The sequence below is a fragment of the Ptychodera flava genome, chromosome 13 (assembly GCF_041260155.1).
Source record: "Ptychodera flava strain L36383 chromosome 13, AS_Pfla_20210202, whole genome shotgun sequence".
Classification (NCBI taxonomy): domain Eukaryota; kingdom Metazoa; phylum Hemichordata; class Enteropneusta; family Ptychoderidae; genus Ptychodera; species Ptychodera flava.
In genome coordinates, this window is record NC_091940.1 from 20,649,327 (window position 1) to 20,672,788 (window position 23,462).

Sequence of the window (23,462 nt, forward strand, 5' to 3'; positions counted from 1 at the left end):
CGTCCCGCAAACATTTAATTAAGATCCTTCTGCAGCATCTTCCTATGGCAAACTATTCAAAATAAAGCAAGACAAAATTAAGCAGAAGCTGATGCATTTTTTACAACTTGCAAACTTATCGTTCATCAAGCTTCTTTAATGTTGTGAGTGCAGTCACTGCAATACATTTTTATGAGACATAGTTTATGTCACCTTATGCCTACGTCAGAGAAAAGTGGTTACAAAAGTTATTCTCTAATTTTTTGTATCCCTAATACCTTTTCAAAACAAGTTTTGAAACGCCAAAAACTATATATGTACTGTTTATACGGTATGTCATTGTTGGCAGATATACCTTCAACGAGTCCTCCGTTGACTGTATCACGTGCACGGTCACGTCGTTGGAGGCTAATAGATGGACCGGGTCATGGTCCATTGATTATTCTAGGACAATGAGACCAGCCACTTGTCCTGGTATGCTGACTAAACAAGCTGAGTCATTGACCGTCAGCATTGAGACGTGACTCAATCACAGGCCTGACTCAAGCACATGATACACTCAAGCACATGATACACTCGGGAGCAGATGTTCCTTCGGACTCATTTTTTTAACTATGCTTTTCAAGGCTACCACTTTTTGGGGCTCATTTTGAAGCCCTTGGTGTGAGTGAAGTTTTCGCTGTCTTAGTTTTGTGAAAATCGAAAATTTATATTTTCCCCACAGAGTTAACGCGGGAATGGCGGCCATTTTTAATTCCGAATATCGAAAAATGTCGGGTAAGTTGTGTATCTACTAAAACTTTGCTCGGTCACCCTGATTTTTATTCTTGATTTGGAATGAGAAAGTTTGAAAGTTTCCTTGAGGTGGGTTTGAGCACTGAAGAGTTCAATGAATGTATTTCATTTTCGAGGGGCTTACTACCTTAAGCCATCGAAGCATTCGAAATTTAACAATATACCTTAAAGCGGAGCTTGAATGCGTCGCCATCCACAACCGACCACTACTCAAAGATTTTCGATCGACATTGTACGCTTATTGAGTTATCGAAAAAAAAAACCAAATAAATGATTGTGTGTCTATTGTTGTTGATTATTTTCTTTTTGACTTCAGAACAGATACCATGTTGAAGCACGGTCAGAAGACGCGTACCGGTGAAGAGTTGACCCCTTCCTCTCCTTGGGCCACTCTTATCTATATCAACGTACTTCAACGTAGGTCATTGTCCGCCGAACCGATCGGGGCACGATTTCAGTTTTCCGAATTAAGATTTGAGGGCTAACGATGGTCCGTACAGTGTCAGCCTTTGACCTTGGTCGTGGAAGCTTGTGAAATTTTGATTGCTGCTCGTAATATTTTGCATGTTATGGTTTTATTTTTAAGTAATACTCTGAAGGTGTTTGACGTCACCTTGCGAACGTCATCGAAAACAGGATTTGTTTCAACGCATGACCTTTGAGGACTGATTAGCCCATGATTTTCATGCTTATTCTTGCTTTGAACCAAAAGTTGTTTGTTACCTTTCCTGATGTTGTAGGAAATGGAAGCAGGGTTTGACCGCGTTTTTTTAAATATAACTTGCTACTCCTTGTAACGTAGGCAGTTCAGAACATTCTGCAGTGTTCACAAGTGTTCTCAATAAATGGTTACGTGTTTCTTGTCAACTATTTAGGAGTCAAGTATTCATCTAATGCCGGATCTCTAAGAACACTTCTACAACAACTTTCAAATGCAATAAAAGGCTCTTGAAATAATATTATCTCAATTTTTTTTAAACACTCACGAAAGAATCCTTGTCGACTCGAAGGCTTCATTCACAGAATTAGGTCAAGTAGGACGTGTCGAATTTGGAGATCAATTGCTTGCTGTACTTAGGAACTTGGAAACATGCCGGATCAGCACATTTACTTCATGCGTCTGATGATTTTATCAATTGAAATCGTTTGGATGAACGGTAGACAATTTTTCACCGGCGGAAACCACAATTTTCCGGCCATAAATCATCTCCCTACTCCTTTGAATGCTGTATCGTGTTTTAAAGCAATATGAACTGCATAAACTACAGCTGAAACTAGAAGGTATTTCTATGTGAGATGTATCTCAAAAAGTAAAACGGAAAGAGTGCATTTTCTCCCCACTTTTTTGCCCACTCTCGGCCACCACTGCCATATCACTGCCAGCGTATGTAATTGTTGAGCCTGTGAAAAGACTTTGTTCTTACTACTACGTAGTCCTCCGCCATTAATCCTTCAATCTAACGCGAAGACTTTGTTTTGATTTATCATCCATAGCAGAGTTCTCACAGATATAGCAATACGAACAAGGTCATTTATAAGTGCATACGTACCTCAAACTACATCAACGCCAAATCTCACCATCCATGTATCTGTACTTCCTTATTTTTTCATTTGTATCAGTTGTATTAATGATAAAGCAGGACGATGTGAGTTTCAAAACATTGATCATTTTTTTTATTTTGAGGTGCGTTTTCAAGCGGCCAACCATGTCAGTGTACACTGTTCGTTGTACTGTTGTCCCGGTAGGTCTTGGTGATAGTGAGCGATAAAAGACGGTCCTTCCGTCTGTAAGACAATCAAACATTTCTTCTGGGGTTGTTTTTTAAAGAGAAACGAATAGTTAAACAAATGTGCCCAAATATATGTTTTATTTCGATGAACGATTACCATTACAGACATTATTGTGGTGAGGTGTTCTCATGTTTTTGATTAAATGCAGCATAGTGCACCGAGTGTGATTACAGTATTTGGTCAATGCACAAAGATGATATACTGAATATCTCATCAACCCTTGACAATTGTTGTGATGCTCGAGCAGCATTTCTGATGACGTATATGAAGATTTGGGTTCAAAAATTCAGCCTCAAGAGGTATCACTACCTTACATTTCGTTAAATTTGCTCATAAATGTCATTGTAACGTTGATTCCAAGACTTCTTTGCTTGAAAACGTGGTTATATCTTCTAAGATCAAGCCAAAGAGTCTTACAACTGCCGTTTCATACAGTGGGCGGCGGACATTGGTCATTGCAGGACGAATTTTAAGAATAGCGCAGAAAAAGATTGTCGGCGGCAAACTTGACAGTTCGGATCGATTTATTGTCATCCACCAGATGAAAAATCGTCCCTGGAAATATTGATTGTAAGAAGAAAGTATTACGTAATAGCTTTGGATCATAATTGTTTTCCGACTGGTCCGTTTCCTTAAGTGACTGCGCCACTTCAAGACACGGTCCCTCAAGTGTTAACCGATTTTTTTGAGTTGACATCGAGATATCACGTTCAGTACATACTTAAAATCGGCGGAACTGACGGATTACTGACAACCACACAGCAGAACAAACGACCAGTCCAATGCGTACTGTCGCGACTTCTCGCCTTAGGATGACCTCAGTCAACCATTGATCACGTCATCGCACGTTCCTGTAGCTGGGGTCACAGGGCTCGAAGTAAACAAGTCTAAAGGTACGCCATAAATAACGAGTATTACCGGGGAAAAGGGCACTCATTCTTGCGCCTTCGGACCGACAGATGAGGTGTTCAACTCGGCATTTCTCAGACTGACACTCAAGACCAGAGCCTCCATTTTAAATAAGAAATATCAAACACTGTTTTTATCTCAGAGGTTAAAGGACAAGTTTCACACAGTTGCCGGAAAGTGAGCACCAACTAGTACGCTGTTGTGCCATTCACATAACAGGTCAGTTTGGTTGTTATTTTCCACGCGTGAATGTATAATGTAATCGAACTCATGGCAGGTGGATAGGTAATATGAATTTTTCGATGGCCCAATGATATTATTGATTTGCAGCACTTGTCTTATTCTGACATATAAATACAAATTTCGCTGTACTATAGCTTGAGAATTTGAATTGTGGCACGCACATACAGTCTCTCTCTCTCTCTCTCTCTCTCTCTCTCTCTCTCTCTCTCTCTCTCTCTCTCTCTCTCTCTCTCTCTCTCTTGGTCTACTCGGTGCCACTGTACGGACTTACAGTCAAAGCAAACTAGGTAACAAGAAACTTAAACGGGCGTATATAGCAGCAGATTGTGAACACCCACCGCTCTATTCAGGGTCAAACTTGCTTTTCAGGCCAATTGTGTGAGCTCTATGGTCTAGATTTAATGGCGCGACACAAAATACTTCTATGAGCGCGAGTGAGACGCCGTGTTTCCTCTCTTTCTCCGTCAGAACACCTCCCTGTAGAGTCAGAACAGAGATATAGTTGGTCGTCCGCTTGTACCCTGTCCAAGCACGTAGTCAAGATTTGTGTCGTCGCGATCTCTTTTTCAGTGCAACAATAATTCACAAAACAATACAAATCATACCAGGTAAATGACTGGTGCAGTGTGTCGTATGTTTTTATTAATTCCCTGACCCAATTTCGCTTTGTTCAGAGGCCGCACGATCGCAATTGGGTCTACCTGACACTCAGAGGCGATAAGGGGGTGGTCATGAGGTAAACGCCTTAACATCAAGCCTTGTAACTGACTTGAAAACATGTAAACACATCGATCAGACACGGGTATTTTTGGCACAAAAGGCAAATTGTCAGGCATGAATTCAATGTCAAATCGTTACATGACAATGGCGTGACCTCAATTGAGGACGGGGAAGGGGAGGGGAATTCTGTGGCTTTAGGTATGATATACATGTTCCTCTTTATCGCTGTATGGTGACGCCAGTAGTGGGTTTGTGTGCTGTTTTATGGCACGAAATGTGGTCTGCGTTATGGAATCGAATTTTACTAAAACAACAGGGGATGCTTCAGCAAAGCACGGGTGAAAACTTTCAATGACATACCAATATGTTTACCATTGATTTAGCGACTGCTTTTTTTTGCAGTTCTCTTTGAGACGGGCCGTTAAACCTTAGGAGGTCAGAACCTCACATTACAGTAAGTTTGATCCAATGACCATGATTTGAGGTCTGCACTGCAGTCAATACTGCTGATAGTGCGAGAATGTCCGGTTTCGTGTTGTTGCATGCCGTTCGAGTTTGAATTTGCATAATTCTATAAAAGTGTATTTCGATTTTTTTTTTGGCAAGCTTTACTGGCCTGGCAGTTTCCTGGGTGACATTTACAATGGAATCACCCTCGATAGGATCACTAAAATTAACTGGTGATGGTAAATATGTTATCTCCAAGGCCGTTTGTTATCATAGCATCATCATGGGATTTTTATCAGTCGATGCTAATTACCAGCACTCTTCGACTGTTTGTCATCAAGGTTATCATTTATAGTCAGTAAATCAAAATTTTGCGAATGCCCGGATCAAACGCATGCCAGGCTGTATGTTCGGTGAAAAATCTGACTAAAGCTGTATGGCGTTTCATTCGTACTGCAAAAATATTACATCTCTAGGCAATCCAAAAATGTTACCAGCTATCCTTCATTGAACACTTCTGTGTCCTTGTTCGTGTGAGTCGGGCCTACCTGTCACGGGTTTCTTTTTTGAGTGTTTGTTTATTGCTGCTGCTGCTGCTGTTGTTGTTGTTTTGTGTGATAGTCCGACCATGATTTGTCGTAAATACAGTGTAAAGTAATCAAGCCTGTACTATTGCAACAAACAACCTTCAAAGACTAAGGTGTGGATAGAACAGAAGGTCACTGATCGCGCGCGCGATCACACACAAACAAACAAATTTTCAACCCTGCTAAGTTACATATGTATTTTCAATATATGCATAGCCTTATAGTTATTCATACGTCGAAGCAACGTACCGTTTCATCAGGAATACAAATCATACATATTTTCTGAATATCTAGTTTTTACCACAGACAAGCAAACGTAACAGCTTCCCGCCTATCTTCAACCACTATGACGTCTACAGAAGATCTGAATGCTATTATTTTAGCAGTACAGCGAAAATGGACTTCCCTTTACAATGTCGGCAACATAAGGATGCTCGTGGAGCTGTACTGTCCAGACGGCAAGGCAATGATGCCTGGTCAGGCAGCAAAACAAGGACGAGAAGGTGAGTGACCAATGGAAAGCTCAGCATGAAGGTACCAGTAGCTGTAATTTTTGATGATTTTTTTCCTCATTTGTGTTTTTGATGTCGCCTGCAGTTTCTTGTTCTACTCCCCGCAGCAGGTTGATTTACATAGTTCCGAGCTTGTTGATTCGGCCTCTGCATGTGTAGACTGCATTGTTATTGTTGACAAGTGAATTCTTGTCCGCAACAGAATTCATACGTGCAAATGTATAGACGCAGTGTTGACGTCCAAGATAGTTGTTACTTAACTTACTTTGGAAGTAGAGTAAGGAATTGCAAAATAGTACAAAAACAGCAACAGCTACTGGCCTTTTTATATTTTATGATGACCAACCAATAACTTCCACATACCAAAGCCTTTTGGAAGAATACGAATATCACGTTCCGTTCGTCTGTTACATCTGCTCAACATTATCAACCGATACCTGCAGTGTAGCTGACAATATTTAACGACTTTTCTCGGCCTTATCAAGTTTCCATTTTGTCACTAAAGCCTGTCGAGATACCCGGTAATTTGGCTGGTGAGCACAGCCAGTATATGCAAGCAGGTCGCGTGATGTGTTTGCGGACAATTGAATTTAATTCTGGCATAAATTATATTGGTTCGCCTGTGTAATCAGGACACCCATGGGTAAGAGCTCTTGAGCTGAAAGATGTCTGGAGAAGAGTTTGTTATTTTGAAATCAGCACGTCATCTGTAAAGTTGTTGATTGATATTTTCATAGTTCACATTTACTTTTGATGTACATGTTATCTAAAAGGAGATCATGTTCCTATCTTTAAGTTTAATGTATCAAACTTTTTGTATAAGCTTATCATCATGTATATGGCGCATTTGTTGCATTAGGTATTTATTTCTTGAGTAATTTGAATGTTGGCCATGAGGGTAATAAACATTCCTATTAGTAAAAATGCTCAAAACGTTGTTAGAATGTAAATAAACTAATGCGCAGTGGAGCAAGTGAAAGAAATAAACTGCAGCTACGCATCTTCACCGCCACAGTTTTCAATGATACATTTGAATATTACAGAACAAACAGCTGGCATTGTTATCTGGACTGAAATCACTTTACACCGAAAATCTTGTGTGTTTACGGTAACTCAGCGAAACCTAGGTCAAACTCCTCCCGACCCTACACTTTTTTACGCTGAAAAGCAGATCCTACTCGATTAAACTTTGTTGATTGCCGCGCGCAATGACGCATGCAATCCAACAAAAACACATTCGTCCTCCCTACCTACCCTATCTCTAAGGGGCATGTTGAAGAGAACACTCGCCATTTGCCACAGAACCAGTCCATGGAAAACGTTAAGGTAGTATGCACCTCGAATATGAATGACTTCAACTTTCCTAAATGAAACTGTCAACGATTCTCTTACCAAATCAAGAATAAAAATCAGGGATTACAGTGCAAAGTTTGGTGTTTGAGAAACACATTACCCAAGATTAATCAATAATTTGGAATCCAAAATGGCCGCCATCCCTGTGTCAACACTATAGGAACTTAAACAAGGTTTTCAATTTTTGAATAACTAAGACGATGAAAATGTTTCTTATGCAATCACCATTAAAAACGAGTCCTCACAAGTGGTAGATCGGAAAATCATTGTTAAAGGAGGCACTCCCATTTGGTAACATTTTTAAAACACATTTTTTTAATGCCAACGGTCGATATTTGATGTGGCGACTGCGTGCGGATCGCGAGATATCGATAAAAACATGTCATTTCCCGAGCGTATTTTTCACATCCCGAAGTTTTACGATCGTTTCTGATTATGACGCGAAATCCCCCGAAGGTTTGTTGTTGTGCTGATTGACGATATTCTAGGGAGTCCATAATAAGTTCGAACGACGTCGACGCAATTTTACCTCCCACTGCGAAGACTTTATATACAGCATTATGCCTTTACCACAGGTCAGTTTTTGAAAACTTCTTCTTAGCTTTTGTCGTTTTCATTATTCTAAATCAGTTGTATTATATTTTTAACCAATACCACATAAACATCAGTTTTTACGTGTTAAATATTAGCCGCCTCCGATGACTACATTTTGTCGTCTGCCACACAGTACGTGTGGTTCGCCGCGCGCGTGGCATGCCTCTATGCATACCACGCGGTGGCTGCTATGTATCAACCGCACCTATCTGTGCTAGTCACCTATGCGAATTCTGGTGGAATCAGCAAAAATTGTTTTTCGTTTTATCACCAAGTCAGTAAGACTCAGCTTTCTCCCACGGGGCATGACCGATCACCGAGGCAAGTGGTACTGTGGCGTACAGCAGCGTCAGCGTAGACTCGTACTCCATAGCTTTGTTGTCGGAGAACAAATGACACATCATTGAACATTATTAATAGGACTAAGCAGAGCCTATGTGTTATCCTTCTACCAATCAGACTCTTCGGTAACTTTCATCCAATGACTGTGGACTATAATCTCCCGCCAAAAAATGTTTATCCTTTGGTGTTCTATTACATTCGGTGCATGCGCTTTGGCGCCTTTACATGTAATTGCTACAGTTGTGTTCCGGTTGGCGCCTTTTTATCTCACGGCGTGTTCAGTAATAAAGCTTGTGTTCTTAGCATGAACTGGTGTCGTTCGCAGTTCTGTATAAGTCAGACAAGAACCTTGATCATAAAACCCCATCACGACATTGTTGACAATGGCCCTAGTGCCGAACGTTCGATGTTCGGAAGCTGAATTTAGGTGGGCCACCGGAATTCAAACTTTTACTTTTTTGAAGACATGTTTTTATCGATATCTCGCGATCCGCGCGCAGTCGTCACGTCAAATATCGACCGTTGGCACTAAAAGATGTGTTTTTAAAATGTTACCAAGTGGGAGTGCCACTTTAAACTTTGAGAATCCAAGTATCTGTTCCCGATGCCCATCTGCGCTGCTTACCTCTGACCACATGTTAATACAAATAATCCTCTATATTTTATTTAATTCCCATGGTACAACCGAATCTTTATATTGGAAAATTCTTCAGTTCGGAATTGTTTCTGCAGAAACCTTAAATATTATTCAGTTTTGTAAAGCCAAGGAGATAGGAAAGGTTGTTCCTGGCTTTTTGACCACACAAATCATTTGCCCTGACTCATACCGAAACTTCTTTGAACCGGCGGACTCGATCTGATTAAAATCCGATGTAGAGATGGGTCGGTCTTTTACGCTATTGCATTACAGTCTTTTTGTTAGAGGTGAGGACCGCATAAAAAAAGACCGTAATACGATAGCGTAAAGACCGACCCATCTCTACATCGGATTTTAAGGTGAAGTACTACGAATTACGTCAAAATTAAGTTGTGGTGTCATTTTCTTGAAACTTTGCACAAATATTCTTGGAAGTTGTGCAAGTGCAAAAATGAAATAAAAAATGGGGGTCACCACGCTTGTTTCCATGGAAACGGACGTTAAAATGGCGTCGTTAGAAATAAATAAATGATATAATTCATTTAAACTAAAGAAAGCAATTATAAAACGCTTAGCAAATGAGTTAATTTTAATAAATACCAAGACTTAAGATCCATATCTATCGAATGTATAGTTTTCATGATGTTTGTGAAGAAATTTTAACATAAGTATCGATTACAAAATGACGATATCGAAATTATATCACTACATAATTTTCGAACTTTCTTCCTGTCGCTTTGAATGGTGTCATTTTGACCAAACTTGGCGAATAAACTCCTGACATAATACCATTTAGTTTACACTTTTAATAAAAGGGTGTCACCACGCTACTTTTTACAATATCTCCAGGTGAATGGGTAATTTGCGCCATATAAATGGGAGAGAAATGTTAATTTTTCGCTCATATTGAATAAAAACCAGCTTCCTAGGGGGTCAAAATATGTCAAGGTCATAGGTCACATGTATTTCTAAGACACTGGGTCAAAAAATTCGTAAAAGCGCAATTTCAACAATGACAGGTGATGTTAAATACATGCGCTACAAAATAACCCATTTGCGGCAGGCTGGAGTTAAATCTGCGCAGAAACGTTCTAAAGCGTGTGCGCGTCCGAATTCGTCGCCCTTTACCTTAATCAGATTGCGTCGGACCACACTCATATACGTCTTTGCCTGATTGAGAATGTTCTCACGCAAATTACAGTGATCACGACCCGGAGGGACCGTGTCATGATAAAGCTAAAAAACCCGATCGTCCCGATAACCAGTCTTTACTAATGATAACTTAATGTTCAAAGGTGTGAAACCGTGCATGTGCATGTAGATGACAGGGACAGACGCACGTTAGCGATGTTAAATCCCTTTCGCGTAAACATGTTGAACCTTCCCCTTATATCTGTGCTGAAAGTCAAGACGTGCGTTTTCTCTGATGTTTAACATGGTTGAGTAATCAAAGGAAACATCGATTTCTAGGGCCGTTGAAAAAAAAATCATTCATAATAGTGATCCTGGTATTCTATTATCTGAGAAATGGCGTGATTTAGTTTGGCGTATTGAAATAAGATATAGAAAGACTGATGATTCTAGGGTATGACCTTTGACAGTGTTTTGTCTACTATCGTCTTTACATGGGTATTTGTTTTTTATTCTGCCGCGTGATCGACCGTCACCACTATGGTACCACCACCTTGCTTGCAGACGTCAAAAATAAGCATCTAAATGTTATTACAGTCGCTGTTTTGGAAATCTGTATAGCCTGGAATACCCAAACGTGCACGATACACTAGAATAGTCTAGTGGTGAGCTTGTTACAAGTATAGGCCTCTTCTACTATTTGAAGTCACTGTGCTTTCCAACTGTTTTATAAAAAATGGTATATCGTAAATTCTGCCATATACACTAGGAATTACCACTCATCAAATTTACCACCACTCATCGAATTTCAGAGTCATGGCGTGATGTAAATATTCTATCGCGTGAAACAAAATAACGTTACATGTATTTGACAAAGCAAAAGTGGTTAATGGCAATTTCAAACTCTTCTACGCGAGCAAAGATAACCGATAAATTTGTGAATAGAAAGGTTGCTTAATGATTTGTGTATTGCTAACATTTTATTTTCATCAGCATTTAGTTCAAAGTGTAATAACTATGTAAAGAATTGGTATTGAAGTTAGGTATGTTCTCAAAGCCCGTTTAGTTACCTTCTTAGTATACAGAATTTGCAAAAACTGTAAGCAGTCTTTCTTGTAACCTGCAGGAAACTTCAGCAAGCGCCTTATTTTACAGAAAGACCCAGGTAAAACCTTGGTCTGTTAAACGTCTTTCTATCACGTCGTCTTTAGATATTCCGTAACGACCAGTTTCTTGTTTCTTTTGTTGCTAGGCATCTCCGTGGCATTGTCCGAGATGCGGAAGAAGATAGCGTCATACCATCCACACGCGCCGGACGAAATCGGACGGATCGACGAGAACATGGTGTTTTTCTCATCAGGCTTCACGTGCTACAACCCTGACGGGGAACCCTTGTACCCGGGGAAAGGGTTGTTCCTCTTGAAGAAAGTCGATGGGGAGTATCTGCTGTATGCTGACTGTATCAATTATAACGTGTAAAAAACGGCCGAAGGTACAGCTATCACCACGAATATATTGACTTTGCATTTCCACGTGCAATCGTCATGGTAACGGACATAAACAAGAAGTCACCTATTGACTGAAATATTAGAAATGTCGATTTAACGCTTTACAGCGGAAATTCAATGATTAAATGAGAAAATCCGATACTAAGTCAATGTAGTCTCTTTTACAGTGTGTTTTCATCGGAAACCCTATGCAACCTTGCTCAGTCTGGTGCAAGATGAGTCGAGGTACCTGTAGTTTGGTGTTCAGTTAGTTCAGAAACTGGAATATTTGTGTGTATTGCATCGTGGACCATTTTTTGTAGGGGTTTAAAATTGCACGAAGGTGGAATGCGTCTCGGGACACATATTCGGACTCTCAATATTTTAGTCATTTTTTTCTGATCTAACACTTGTGGTGGTTAATCATAAAGCTCTTGGAACAATAGAAATTTCCACATTAATTTTTCGAAAATTTTATTGTTCCCCATAAAAGTTTTGAATTTCAAATATAGCTAAATCTTAAGTAATTTCTTTCTCAATCTCTAAATTTTGCATGGTGACCCCTGATTTTTATTCTTGATTTGGTAAGAGAATGGTTGAAAGTTTCATTGAGGAAAGTTTGAGCAAACGTTTATCAAGTCTTTCACTTTCGAGGGGCATACTAGCTGAATGTTTCAAATGTACAAAACTCAATTTTTATCAGCTTTGGCATAACTTTCCGAGAGTTTGTATGTTTCGGTTGTAACATACTGGCAGTTTTGGGGAGTGTTTTAGATTTTGAAACAGTCTGTGAGCTCGATTAAAACGAAACGTTATCTGTAATGTTTGAGTGTTTTTATGATCGGGGTACAATGCATCGGTTATGATGTGTTTATGAGTCCATCGTGTCAACACAGCTTATGTACGTATAAAACGAATGAAATATTATTTGCAAATGAATTTCACCTGGGAATTTGTGTAAAATTCAAAAACTGGGAAATCCGACTAAAATCGGCACTCGTAAGTTGTTTACCGGTGAAGAAATGCTGGTTTGCTTTTTCATGGGAAATGGAAAACATACTTCAAGGAATAACGTGGAATTTGAAGACGGCCATTTGTGATCCCAGCTTGCCATTCTTGCCATGGTGCATATTACAAAAAATAACAACCTTTGATGGTAATAGCAGTTGCAGCAGACTGTTGCCTCGAAAGTGTTCGTACAAAATTTGCCGTATTGGTTTTAGTTCTCGTATCAGGACTTGCAGTGCTCACTGACATGACCTTTTTAACCTGACCTTTGACATATGGCGTCTCACTGTTTGTCTTTCATACAGCGTGTGTAGGCTAGTTTTATGGGAAAGCCCAGCTCTACTCAATGTTGCAACGAAAGTGCAAAATCTTCTTGAATCGGAGAATTCAAGCTTCCTGATAAATAAATATTGCTAGAATGTTGACTTTGTTGCAGTTTTTATGTCTTTAGCTCTACCATTTCTGAGTTATACTATATTTGAAAAACAGTGTTTGCTAAATAAGGGATTTTTAAAATGTAAGTTTTGTAATGTTTAATATATGAATTTATATCACCTCTACGTAGTTATTGCAGAACATGTAGTGCAGAATTTAGGGTATTCCGTTGTATTGGTAAATAAACATCAGCCCTTGCTAACACGTATAAATGTTAACTTGTTTTACTCCCTGCGTCGAGGTATTCGCTAAAATGGTCGCTAGCTCATCATATATTTGCGTGTCCGCGCTTGCTTGTACATGTATGTTCTCCTATCAAAGTAGGACTTGTAGAGTATATATTGATTGGCGCCATATTGACTTGTCACATGTAGTCTGACCTATGACCTATTAGTCAGCGTTTGAATATACCCCTGTAGATAAAGCAGTCGTGCGGAAATTATTATATAAAATTTACCCTTTGTTCACCCATTAAGGGGAAATTCATCAACATCGATGCTGGATAATTAATCACAGCCACGTTGGTCAAACTACTTCTTTCCACGGGCGAAAAATGGAGTTCCGACAACTACTCGCGCAGTCGCGCGAGAAACTGTCGTCGGCCTATCGAGATGGAAATTTTGATATTATTCGCGAACTTTATCTTCCGGATGTTGTGTTAATGGCGCCGGGACAAGAAACCAAGCAGGGTATAGAAGGTATGGAACGATAACAATCTTGTTAATTATGTTAAAATACGAACACTGCTTTACTCTTAATTGACCAATAAAATTTACACGATTAACTGGAAACATTATGTTCTTTACACGACATGCCTTTGTTACTTATTAATAAGGCAGATCATGCTTACAATCAGACGTAGTTAATTAAATGCGGCAGTCCTAGTTGACCATTTATTCATTTTCACCGACTTCCGTTATACCCTGTATGTCTCTTACTACCTGTCTGTCCGCTTTCTTTCATTTCAGCTTTCTGTATTCAGTGTATATCACATGTCGTCTTTTGCTAGACTCGCTAATCGATTGGATGGATGTCTGACCCTCGCCTTTGTATACTGTCAGAACGCCAGACTATTCCGTGTCATCCCTTCTGACCTTCTGTGACCTTACAGCATAATGACCCCTTCTTCTCACCACGTTTTGATGTTGTGTAGACCACAAGTACCCCGCATGGGCTACCTACCGTTGAGCAATCAGTTGAACTTACTTTTGTGACACCATAGAATTTTGATGACCCCCGAGTTTCGACGACGTGTATGCCGTTAGCTAGCCAGACATCTTGGCAAGCAACTGTGGAACGATTTTGAATCACGGTGCATGGAAATGCGCAAAGCAAACCTTGGGTAGTTATGCTTTTTCTGGATAGCAACTCCAAAACCTCTGACAATTTTAAAATTAGTAGTAAAATTAGTAGAAGACGTTATAAAATATTACTGCATTGTCCCTGACTTGGTAAAGTAGTGGCGCTGCTCGAGCTATTAGCCCTACCGATAGTCTGATTGCACCACTGATCATATGGCATTGAAACAACAATTGCCAGTGTTAGCACATCTAAACACCCAAGTTTCCGTGAATTTGGCATTTCGGGTCAAAGGTCATTACATGACCCCTGGTCACGAGGTTATGCCCAACCTGCTGTTTCAAAGCACCACGAAACGATAAATGCGAGTACGTTGAAGGCAAAACTATACGGTGTGGTGAGCACTGAATTGGTTAAATATTACAAATATGAACAATTAAGTATGAACAAGTATGAACGACATACTGGACTATGTGCCTATGTAGCCCCCGCTATCTCCGTGTAATATTTGAAAAGAAGCCGTATGTCCCTCTCTGCATGCCTTAATGTCCTCCATCGATGTCAATTACCGAAGCAGGTTATCACCCTGGATACAAACCTCTAAGCTACAGTAAAGTTAGGATGCGCCTCGTGTACATGTATTCGGACTCAGATCTTTACAATTCTATTCTGATCTACCACTCACGGGGGGGGGGGGGCTCATTTTAAAGCTCTTGGAGAAGAAAAATTTTCACTGTCTAAGTTTTTCTGAGATCGAAAATTTTATTTTCCCTCCATAGAGTTAACACTGGGACCCGGCCATTTTAAATGTCAAATATAGATTAATTTCTTTCTTTGGTACCACACTTTGCACTGTGACCCCTGATTTTTACTTCATCTTAATTTTGTGATAGAATGGTTGAAAATTCCATTGGGGAAAGTTTGAGCAAGGTTAAAATCTTTCACTTTTGGAGGCGCATACTACCTTAAAGGGACATTAGCTGTAACTTTTGACTAATTTTTCGCTACTAAGTTTCAATGTATCAACTACAGAATTTTACTATAGTATAATCCGATCATCATGACCAATGCCCGGTGTCCTGCTTGCCAACGCAGCCTGTATACGTGAAATGACCATTGTTATTGTTGATAAATGTATTCAGTCCGGACCTGAATACAAAATTTAAGTAATAACAATGCAGATTATACTCATATAGGGTATATTTTTGAGCTATATATTAGGAATTTCTCCATGGTTCAGGAATTCAAACCAGAAACTGCAGATGATACACAGAGCAAACAAAGTTACAGCTAATCGAAAATGAAAGACTTAAACTTTTGCTCAAACTTTTCTCTAGGAATCTTTCACCCATTCTCTTTCAAAAGTAAGAATAAAAATCGGGGGTGCAAAATTGATACTAGAGAAACAAGCTACCCAAAATTTACCGATATTTGAAATCCAAAATGGCCGCCATCCCTCTGTAAACTCCATGGAGAAAAATAAAAATTTTCGATTTTCGAAAAACTGAGACGGTGAAAAGTTTTCTCACGTCAAGAGCTTTAAAATAAATCCCCTCAAGTGCTAGATCAGAAAAGAATTGTAAAAGTTAGTGTTATGTAGGTCATTTCCCCCCACACTCATCATGACCTGAGTTCAATTAGTCTAGAACATTCTCAAGGTCACTACCCTCAATGACCTCACAACCTTGAATTCAATTAGTCATGTTTGGAATGTTCTGGAAAGTTGATTAGTTGTGTAAGGGAGATAATTTTAGAACAGTAATTAGCATGTCAATAAAAGTTCTAGATTGTTCTTATATGCCTTTATAAAAGGGACGTGCTCAGCTTCCAGTCAGACTTTTGGGATCGTGTCTCTTGTGTGTTACTAAACTCCAGCAGTAGTCATTCTCAAGACTTTCCAAGACCTTCACTGCCAACGCTGGATTTATACTGTGGACTTTGTGCAGCTTCAAGCCTGCAAGCCAAAGGACTGTTCATTCATTCGACAGACTGTTACAACTCTGAGACTGGAGCTTTGCCGTCCCAGCTGAGATAAGTAGTCTGTACACTTTTAAAGCTTGTACTCTATCCCTAACTTAGCAATTAGTTTTATTTTTTGTAATAAATTTTGTTTAAACGTTAACTGCTGAGTTCACCCTTTTGTTCGTTTTCTCTGCACGTAACAAATTGGGGGCTCGTCCGGGATACGAATATTTTGAGCCGTTTGACAACATTTTGCCTACCTTTTCAAAACTACTTTACACTGTGAACTCAGCGAAATTTAATCATGGCGGAATTCAAGCCAGACGAATTTATGGAGGACCTTGATCAGGACACATTTAATTCCCTCAGAAAAGACAACCTCATAGCACTGGCAAATTTCCTTAATGTAGAAGTCAAAAGATCTATGCGCAAGCGAGAGATACAGTTCAAGATTGCAAAACATTTAGTTAATTCAGGCCATTTTGAGGAGTCTGCCCTAAAAGATTATGAACCTGAGTCTTCCTTTGAACTCAGAAAATTAGAGTTAGAAATACAGGCAGATTTGGCACGTGAAAAGTTAGCAATGGAAGAAAGACAGAAAGAAAAAGAATTACAAATGAAAGAAAAAGAATTGCAAATGAAAGAAAAAGAAAGGCAGGAAAGATTAGAAATGGAAGAAAGACAGAGAGAAAAAGAATTGCGATTAGAAGAACAGCGATTGCAGGTAGAAATAAAACGTTTAGAGCTTGGACAGTCAGGAAAATTCTTCCCTTCAGACAAGTTTGACATCACTAAGCATTTCAGGTTAGTTCCCCCTTTCCAAGAAAAGGATGTTGATAAATTTCCTTCATTTTGAGAAAATTGCTCAGAGTCTGAACTGGCCTAAGGAGTCCTGGTCTATGCTTTTGCAGAGTGCTTTGGTGGGTAAAGCCAGAGAAATTTACATTCAGTTGTCAGTAGAGCAGGCTTCAGATTATGATTCTGTGAAGGAATTAATTCTCAAGGGTTATGAGTTGGTGCCTGAAGCTTACCGTCAGAAATTTAGGGATTGTGAGAAGGTGAAAGATCAAACTTACGTTGAATTTGCTCGAACAAAAGAACAACTGTTTGATCGTTGGTGTTCTTCGGAAAAGGTCAGTCAGAATTATGACAAATTACGACAACTTGTTTTGATTGAAGAATTTAAAAGGTGCATCCGGAGTGACATCAAGACATTTATCAATGAACAAAAGGCAGATACATTAGAGGTTGCTGCACGTTTGGCCGATGATTATTCATTGACCCACAAATCTTCCTTTCTCAGCAAACCATCCCAGTCCTTTTCATACAGAAACAATGCAGGTAAATTTAACTCCTCTTTTCGTCCAAGAATTTTTCAAAGGACAGTAGAAAATCAAATGACAACAGTTCACAGAGTTCAAGTAACACTCCCACATCATCAGATCCCAAGTCTCAATCTCCTTCTGACAAACAGTTTGGTACACTTTCTTGTAATTATTGTAAGAAAGACGGCCATTTAATGTCAGAGTGTTTCAAATTGAAAAGAAAACGTGAAGGTCAAAGTGGTCAAAGTGGATCTAAGCCCACCGGCTTTATTTCTTCATCAACTCAATTAGAGTCTTATAATGTGTGCAACACATTTTCTGAGGTTAAACCCCTCTTATCCCCAATTAATGAGGTCAAGGTCAATTCTTCTCAAGATAGCATTATGGGTATTTTCGAACCATTTATTCATGATGGTTTTATATCACTTTCTAGTGATTTCTCTTCCGCTACCCCTGTCAAAATTTTAAGAGATACCGGGGCTTCCCAGTCTCTTTTGTTGGCAGATACCCTGCCGTTTTCTGAAAAGTCATTTTCAGGTTTTAAAGTTCTTATTAAGGGGGTAGATTGTAATGACTACATTCCTGTTCCTCTCCATAATGTCTATTTGTCTTCGACTTTGTTTCTGGACCTGTGACTTTAGGTATTAGGCCTTTTTTGCCTTTTGAAGGGATTCACCTTCTTCTCGGAAACGACCTTGCTGGGGACAAGGTCATTACTAATCCACTTGTGACTGATAATCCTAGTTTAGATCAAAATCCAGAGCCAATAGAGGAAGACATTCCCGGCCTTTTCCCATCATGTGCCATTACTCGAGCCATGTCAAAGAAAACTTCCGAGAATCAAAATACTCTCAAAAATAATGTCACAGATGTTGACTTAAATGACACCTTTCTCAGTCAGGTGTTTGACACGGATCATTCCGTTATCCCTCGTGGATTTGAAACTTCCAGTAAAACTTCTGCTGACCAATGTCAGACATTTTCTAGATCAAATCTCATTGCAGAACAACACAAAGACCCAGATATTTTGTGTTTGTTTGACAGAGTAGATGATGAAGGTAAAACTTCAGATAGCTCTGTTTCCTATTATACAAAATCTGGTATTCTCATGCGTAAATGGAGACCTCCAGATGTTTTGGTTGATGACGACTGGGCTATAAAACATCAAATTGTGGTTCCAAAGCCCTATCGTGCTGAAATATTGCGCCTGGCCCATGAAACGCCCTGGGCTGGTCACTTAGGAGTCAGGAAAACTTATCATAAAATTCTCAGTCACTTTTATTGGCCTAATCTCAGGCAGGATGTAGCACATTTCTGTAAAACTTGTCACACATGTCAAATGGTAGGAAAGCCGAATCAAACCATTCCAAAGGCCCCTTTACAGCCAATTCCTGCATTTCAAGAACCATTTAGTAGGATACTAATAGACTGTGTTGGGCCCCTACCAAAAACAAGATCAGGAAATGAGTACATGTTGACAATTATGTGTACATCAACTCGGTTCCCAGAAGCCATACCACTGAGAAAATAAAGACAAAGACTATAGTGAGAGCTTTAGTCAAATTTTTCACTTTATTTGGCCTCCCTAAATGTGTCCAGTCCGATCAAGGCTCCAACTTTATGTCTGGAATTTTCCAACAAGTAATGGATCAGCTAGGCATTAAACAGTATAGGTCATCCGCCTATCATCCAGAAAGTCAGGTGCTCTCGAGCGATTTCATCAAACTTTGAAAAATATGATCAGGACCCACTGTTTTGACACAGAGAAGCAGTGGGATGAAGGAATTCATTTTCTGCTCTTTGCTGTTAGAGAGTCAATTCAAGAGTCTCTTGGTTTTAGCCCATTTGAGCTTGTATTTGGACATACAGTCCGTGGCCCACTTAAGCTCGTTAAAGAGAAATTCCTATCAGACGATGATGATTGTCTGAATATTTTGCAATATGTGTCAGATTTTCGTACAAAACTCTCTAAAGCATGTGAATTAGCCAGAGAAAATCTTGAGTCATCTCAGCAGTCAATGAAAACCAAATATGATAAAAACACCTCAAAACGGAAGTTTGAACCAGGTCAAAAAGTTCTTGTTCTACTTCCAATTCCTGGCAAACCACTCCATGCTCGTTACTTTGGGCCATACCTAATTGATAAGAAATTGAGTGATTTAAATTACATCATAATAACACCTGACAGGCGAAAACAAAAACAGCTATGTCACATAAATATGCTTAAGCCATATTTGGATAGGGATAATCCTACTAAACAAAGCCTGTCAGTACAGTCAGTTCTGGCCATTATGAAGATAGTGATACTGAAACTGACTTGAGTGAAAATACTCTAAACTCAAAGCTGGGCTCGGTCAAGCTTCAGAACTCAGAAATCCTGGAGAAGCTGGAGTCTACAAAGTTGGCACACCTCCAGCCAGAACAACAACAACAGGTGAAAGAACTGCTCCACGAATATAAACACCTGTTTCAAGATGTTCCAACGAGGACAAACGTCATCTATCACGACGTTGATGTTGGGGACAGTAAGCCTGTAAAACAACATCCATACAGACTGAATCCAACAAAAGCAAATATCTCCAGGAAGAAGTCAAATACCTGCTGGACAATGACTTTATTGAACCCAGTAAAAGTAACTGGAGTTCGCCGTGCATACTTGTTCCCAAATCAGACCACAGTTATCGTATGTGCACGGACTTTAGGAAGGTCAACACTTTAACAAAGACAGACACTTTCCAATCCCGAGGATTGATGACTGCATCGACCAGTGGGAAAAGCCAAGTATGTGACGAAATTTGACCTACTGAAGGGATTTTGGCAAGTCCCTCTGACGGATCGTGCTCGTGAAATATCCGCCTTTGTTACACCAGACGGATTGTTCCAGTACAAGGTGATGCCATTCGGAATGAAGAACTCTCCGGCAACGTTCCAACGGATGATCAACGACGTCATATCCGGGCTAGACGGGTGTGCAGCCTACGTTGACGACGTCGTCCTGTATAGTGACACCTGGGAGGAACACATCAAGCTCATGCGGAAGTTCTTTGAGAGACTGAGTAAAGCAATGTTGACTGTCAACCTTGCCAAATCTGAGTTTGGTTGGGCGAGGGTAACTTACCTCGGACATACTGTAGGACAGGGTGAGGTAAAACCTGTTGATGCTAAAATCAGTGCCATTTCAAGTTTTCCCATACCAAACTGCAAACGACAACTGATGCGCTTTCTCGGTATGGCTGGTTACTACAGAAAATTCTGTCCAAATTTCTCCACAATTACTGAGCCGTTGACTAACTTACTTAAAAAGAAAGTAAAGTTTGTTTGGTCAGAGCAATGCCAACATGCATTTGATACACTTAAAGCCATACTGCAAAGTGCTCCAGTGTTGTCTGCACCAGATTTCACTTTGCCATTCAAATTAGCTGTGGATGCTAGTGATACGGCTGCTGGTGCTGTTTTATTGCAAGAGGATAGTCATGGTGTAGATCATCCTGTTTGCTATTTTTCACGCAAATTTAACAAATCCCAGAGAAACTACTCTACAATTGAAAAAGAGTGTTTATCTTTGATATTAGCTTTACAGCATTTTGAAGTTTATGTTACTTCTTCAAATCAGCCAATAGTGGTTTATATTGATCACAACCCTCTTGTTTTTCTGCAGAAATTCAAAGGCAAAAATCAGAGATTGCTAAGATGGAGTTTAATGTTACAGGAGTTTAATCTTGACATTAGACATATCAAAGGCAGAGACAATTTAATTGCAGACTGTCTCTCTCGTATTTAGAGTTTATTGTTGTTCACTTTCAAGAAATTTTACTTTAGAGTACAACAAAATTTGAGTACTTAAATCCTTTTCAAGATTACATTTGTAAAAGAAAGATTTTTCTTTGAAAAATTTTCTTTTTTTGAAGAGGGGGTGTGTTATGTAGGTCATTTCCCCCCACACTCATCATGACCTGAGTTCAATTAGTCTAGAACATTCTCAAGGTCACTACCCTCAATGACCTCACAACCTTGAATTCAATTAGTCATGTTTGGAATGTTCTGGAAAGTTGATTAGTTGTGTAAGGGAGATAATTTTAGAACAGTAATTAGCATGTCAATAAAAGTTCTAGATTGTTCTTATATGCCTTTATAAAAGGGACGTGCTCAGCTTCCAGTCAGACTTTTGGGATCGTGTCTCTTGTGTGTTACTAAACTCCAGCAGTAGTCATTCTCAAGACTTTCCAAGACCTTCACTGCCAACGCTGGATTTATACTGTGGACTTTGTGCAGCTTCAAGCCTGCAAGCCAAAGGACTGTTCATTCATTCGACAGACTGTTACAACTCTGAGACTGGAGCTTTGCCGTCCCAGCTGAGATAAGTAGTCTGTACACTTTTAAAGCTTGTACTCTATCCCTAACTTAGCAATTAGTTTTATTTTCTGTAATAAATTTTGTTTAAACGTTAACTGCTGAGTTCACCCTTTTGTTCGTTTTCTCTGCACGTAACAGTTAGATAGTCAAAATATCTGTCCCCGAGGCGTATTCTACCTTAACAAAGCAGTAACGAGCCTTTCCGTTGTATTTGGCAAAACAAAATGAATGCCCAAGTCGTCGTCGAACGTTTAGACACTCAGAAACTCACATGCGCTACTTGTTTCGCACGTACCATCGTTTCTCATTCTTGTCAGGCAGTGTCTCTCCCAATTTCACTCTCCGAGACTCGGTAGCCAACAGATCAACCGCGAACTTCTCACAAATCTACAGCCATTTCCAATTGTTTAATTATTAATTTGACAAATTCATCTATGTCATTTTCCCCCATGATATATATATTGCAGCACGGCTGTTTAATTGGAGCAATGACTTCTGTGTTTCCCGAGGTACCGACTCCTGTTTCTATTAGACTAGTATCGGTAACCCGGCAGCAAACCTTACCAGTAATGGTTTTCAGCGCGTCTTCGTGGGGCAACTGATAGTTATATGGCCTTCGCTGCCGTGTTTACGGGTCAATATTTAAAATCTTGAAATCGCCTCGGAGACAGATATTCGAACTCGCGAAATTTTGCAACTCTCTTCTCGTCTACCACTACCGGGAACTCATTTTGAAGGTCATGGAGTAACTAAAGTTTGCACTTTTAGTTTTGTGAAAATCAAAAATGTTTTTCCTCCTAAAAGTTAACACAGGGATGGAGGCCATTTTGAATTTCAAATATCGGTAAAAGTTTGGTAGTTGTGCGTATAGTATCACAACTTTGCACGATGAAGATTCAAGTCGTCGAGAAAGATTGAGCAAATGTTTTGGTCGTCCAATTTCCAGGCACCTACTACTTTAGGGCTAGCATTTGCCTTTCACTTTCGTTTCCTTTCTTTCAGAAATACTCAAGGCGGGGAAGGAAATGTTGGATGATGGGATAACAGAAGTGCAATATCAGTCCGACGAGACAATCGGCCCTGTTGGGAGTGAGTTCATCGTCGACAGGGGGCGCTTCACGTTCAGGACGAATGATGGGACGGCAACTGACAGGGGCAAATATCTGATGGTGTGGCGATTGACGGAGGGCGAATATCGCGTTTACATAGATTCTTTCAGCAGCGATACACCGGACCAATAGACTTGGAGTGAATCAAACAAAAATTCGTCTTTATCGTGAAAGTATGGACAAAAACGTCGTGTGCGCTGAAAATGGGAAAACGTCTCATTTTACCTAGCACACTCTTATTTCTGACGGTATGCCACGGCGACATACCCAACATGTAACAAAGGTTCTATCGTTGGTGTACAGTTGTTTAAATTTTAGTACATGTTGGCTTATCTTGTCTTGAACGTTGTGAACGGACGTTTTCATTGCCTCGCTATGATGAAACGAATTTTCTTTTACCGACGTATAAAACTGGTATCTTTCGAGTTCACGTGTTAATTACTT

General features: G+C 39.7%; 2 protein-coding genes across 5 annotated transcripts; both read left to right on the plus strand.

Moving 5' to 3' along the window:
• Positions 1-3,259: 3,259 nt before the first annotated feature.
• On the plus strand, positions 3,260-13,182 carry LOC139147774 (uncharacterized). 4 transcript variants are annotated; one of them, XM_070718971.1, is made up of 4 exons: positions 3,465-3,693; positions 4,840-4,891; positions 5,766-5,974; positions 11,293-13,182. In XM_070718971.1, exons 3-4 carry the CDS (start codon positions 5,818-5,820, stop codon positions 11,517-11,519), a joined length of 384 nt encoding a protein of 127 aa, XP_070575072.1. In that variant the 5' UTR covers positions 3,465-3,693; positions 4,840-4,891; positions 5,766-5,817; the 3' UTR covers positions 11,520-13,182. The 4 variants fall into 4 exon arrangements, with proteins under 4 accessions (XP_070575070.1, XP_070575073.1, XP_070575074.1 ...); XM_070718969.1 differs by lacking the exon at positions 4,840-4,891 and having other exon boundaries at positions 3,260-3,693; XM_070718972.1 differs by lacking the exons at positions 3,465-3,693; positions 4,840-4,891 and adding an exon at positions 3,273-3,458.
• A 341-nt stretch (positions 13,183-13,523) lies between these two features.
• LOC139147046 (uncharacterized) lies at positions 13,524-23,150 on the plus strand. Its single transcript, XM_070717898.1, has 2 exons — positions 13,524-13,668; positions 22,912-23,150. Exons 1-2 carry the CDS (start codon positions 13,524-13,526, stop codon positions 23,148-23,150), a joined length of 384 nt encoding a protein of 127 aa, XP_070573999.1.
• Positions 23,151-23,462: the final 312 nt, after the last annotated feature.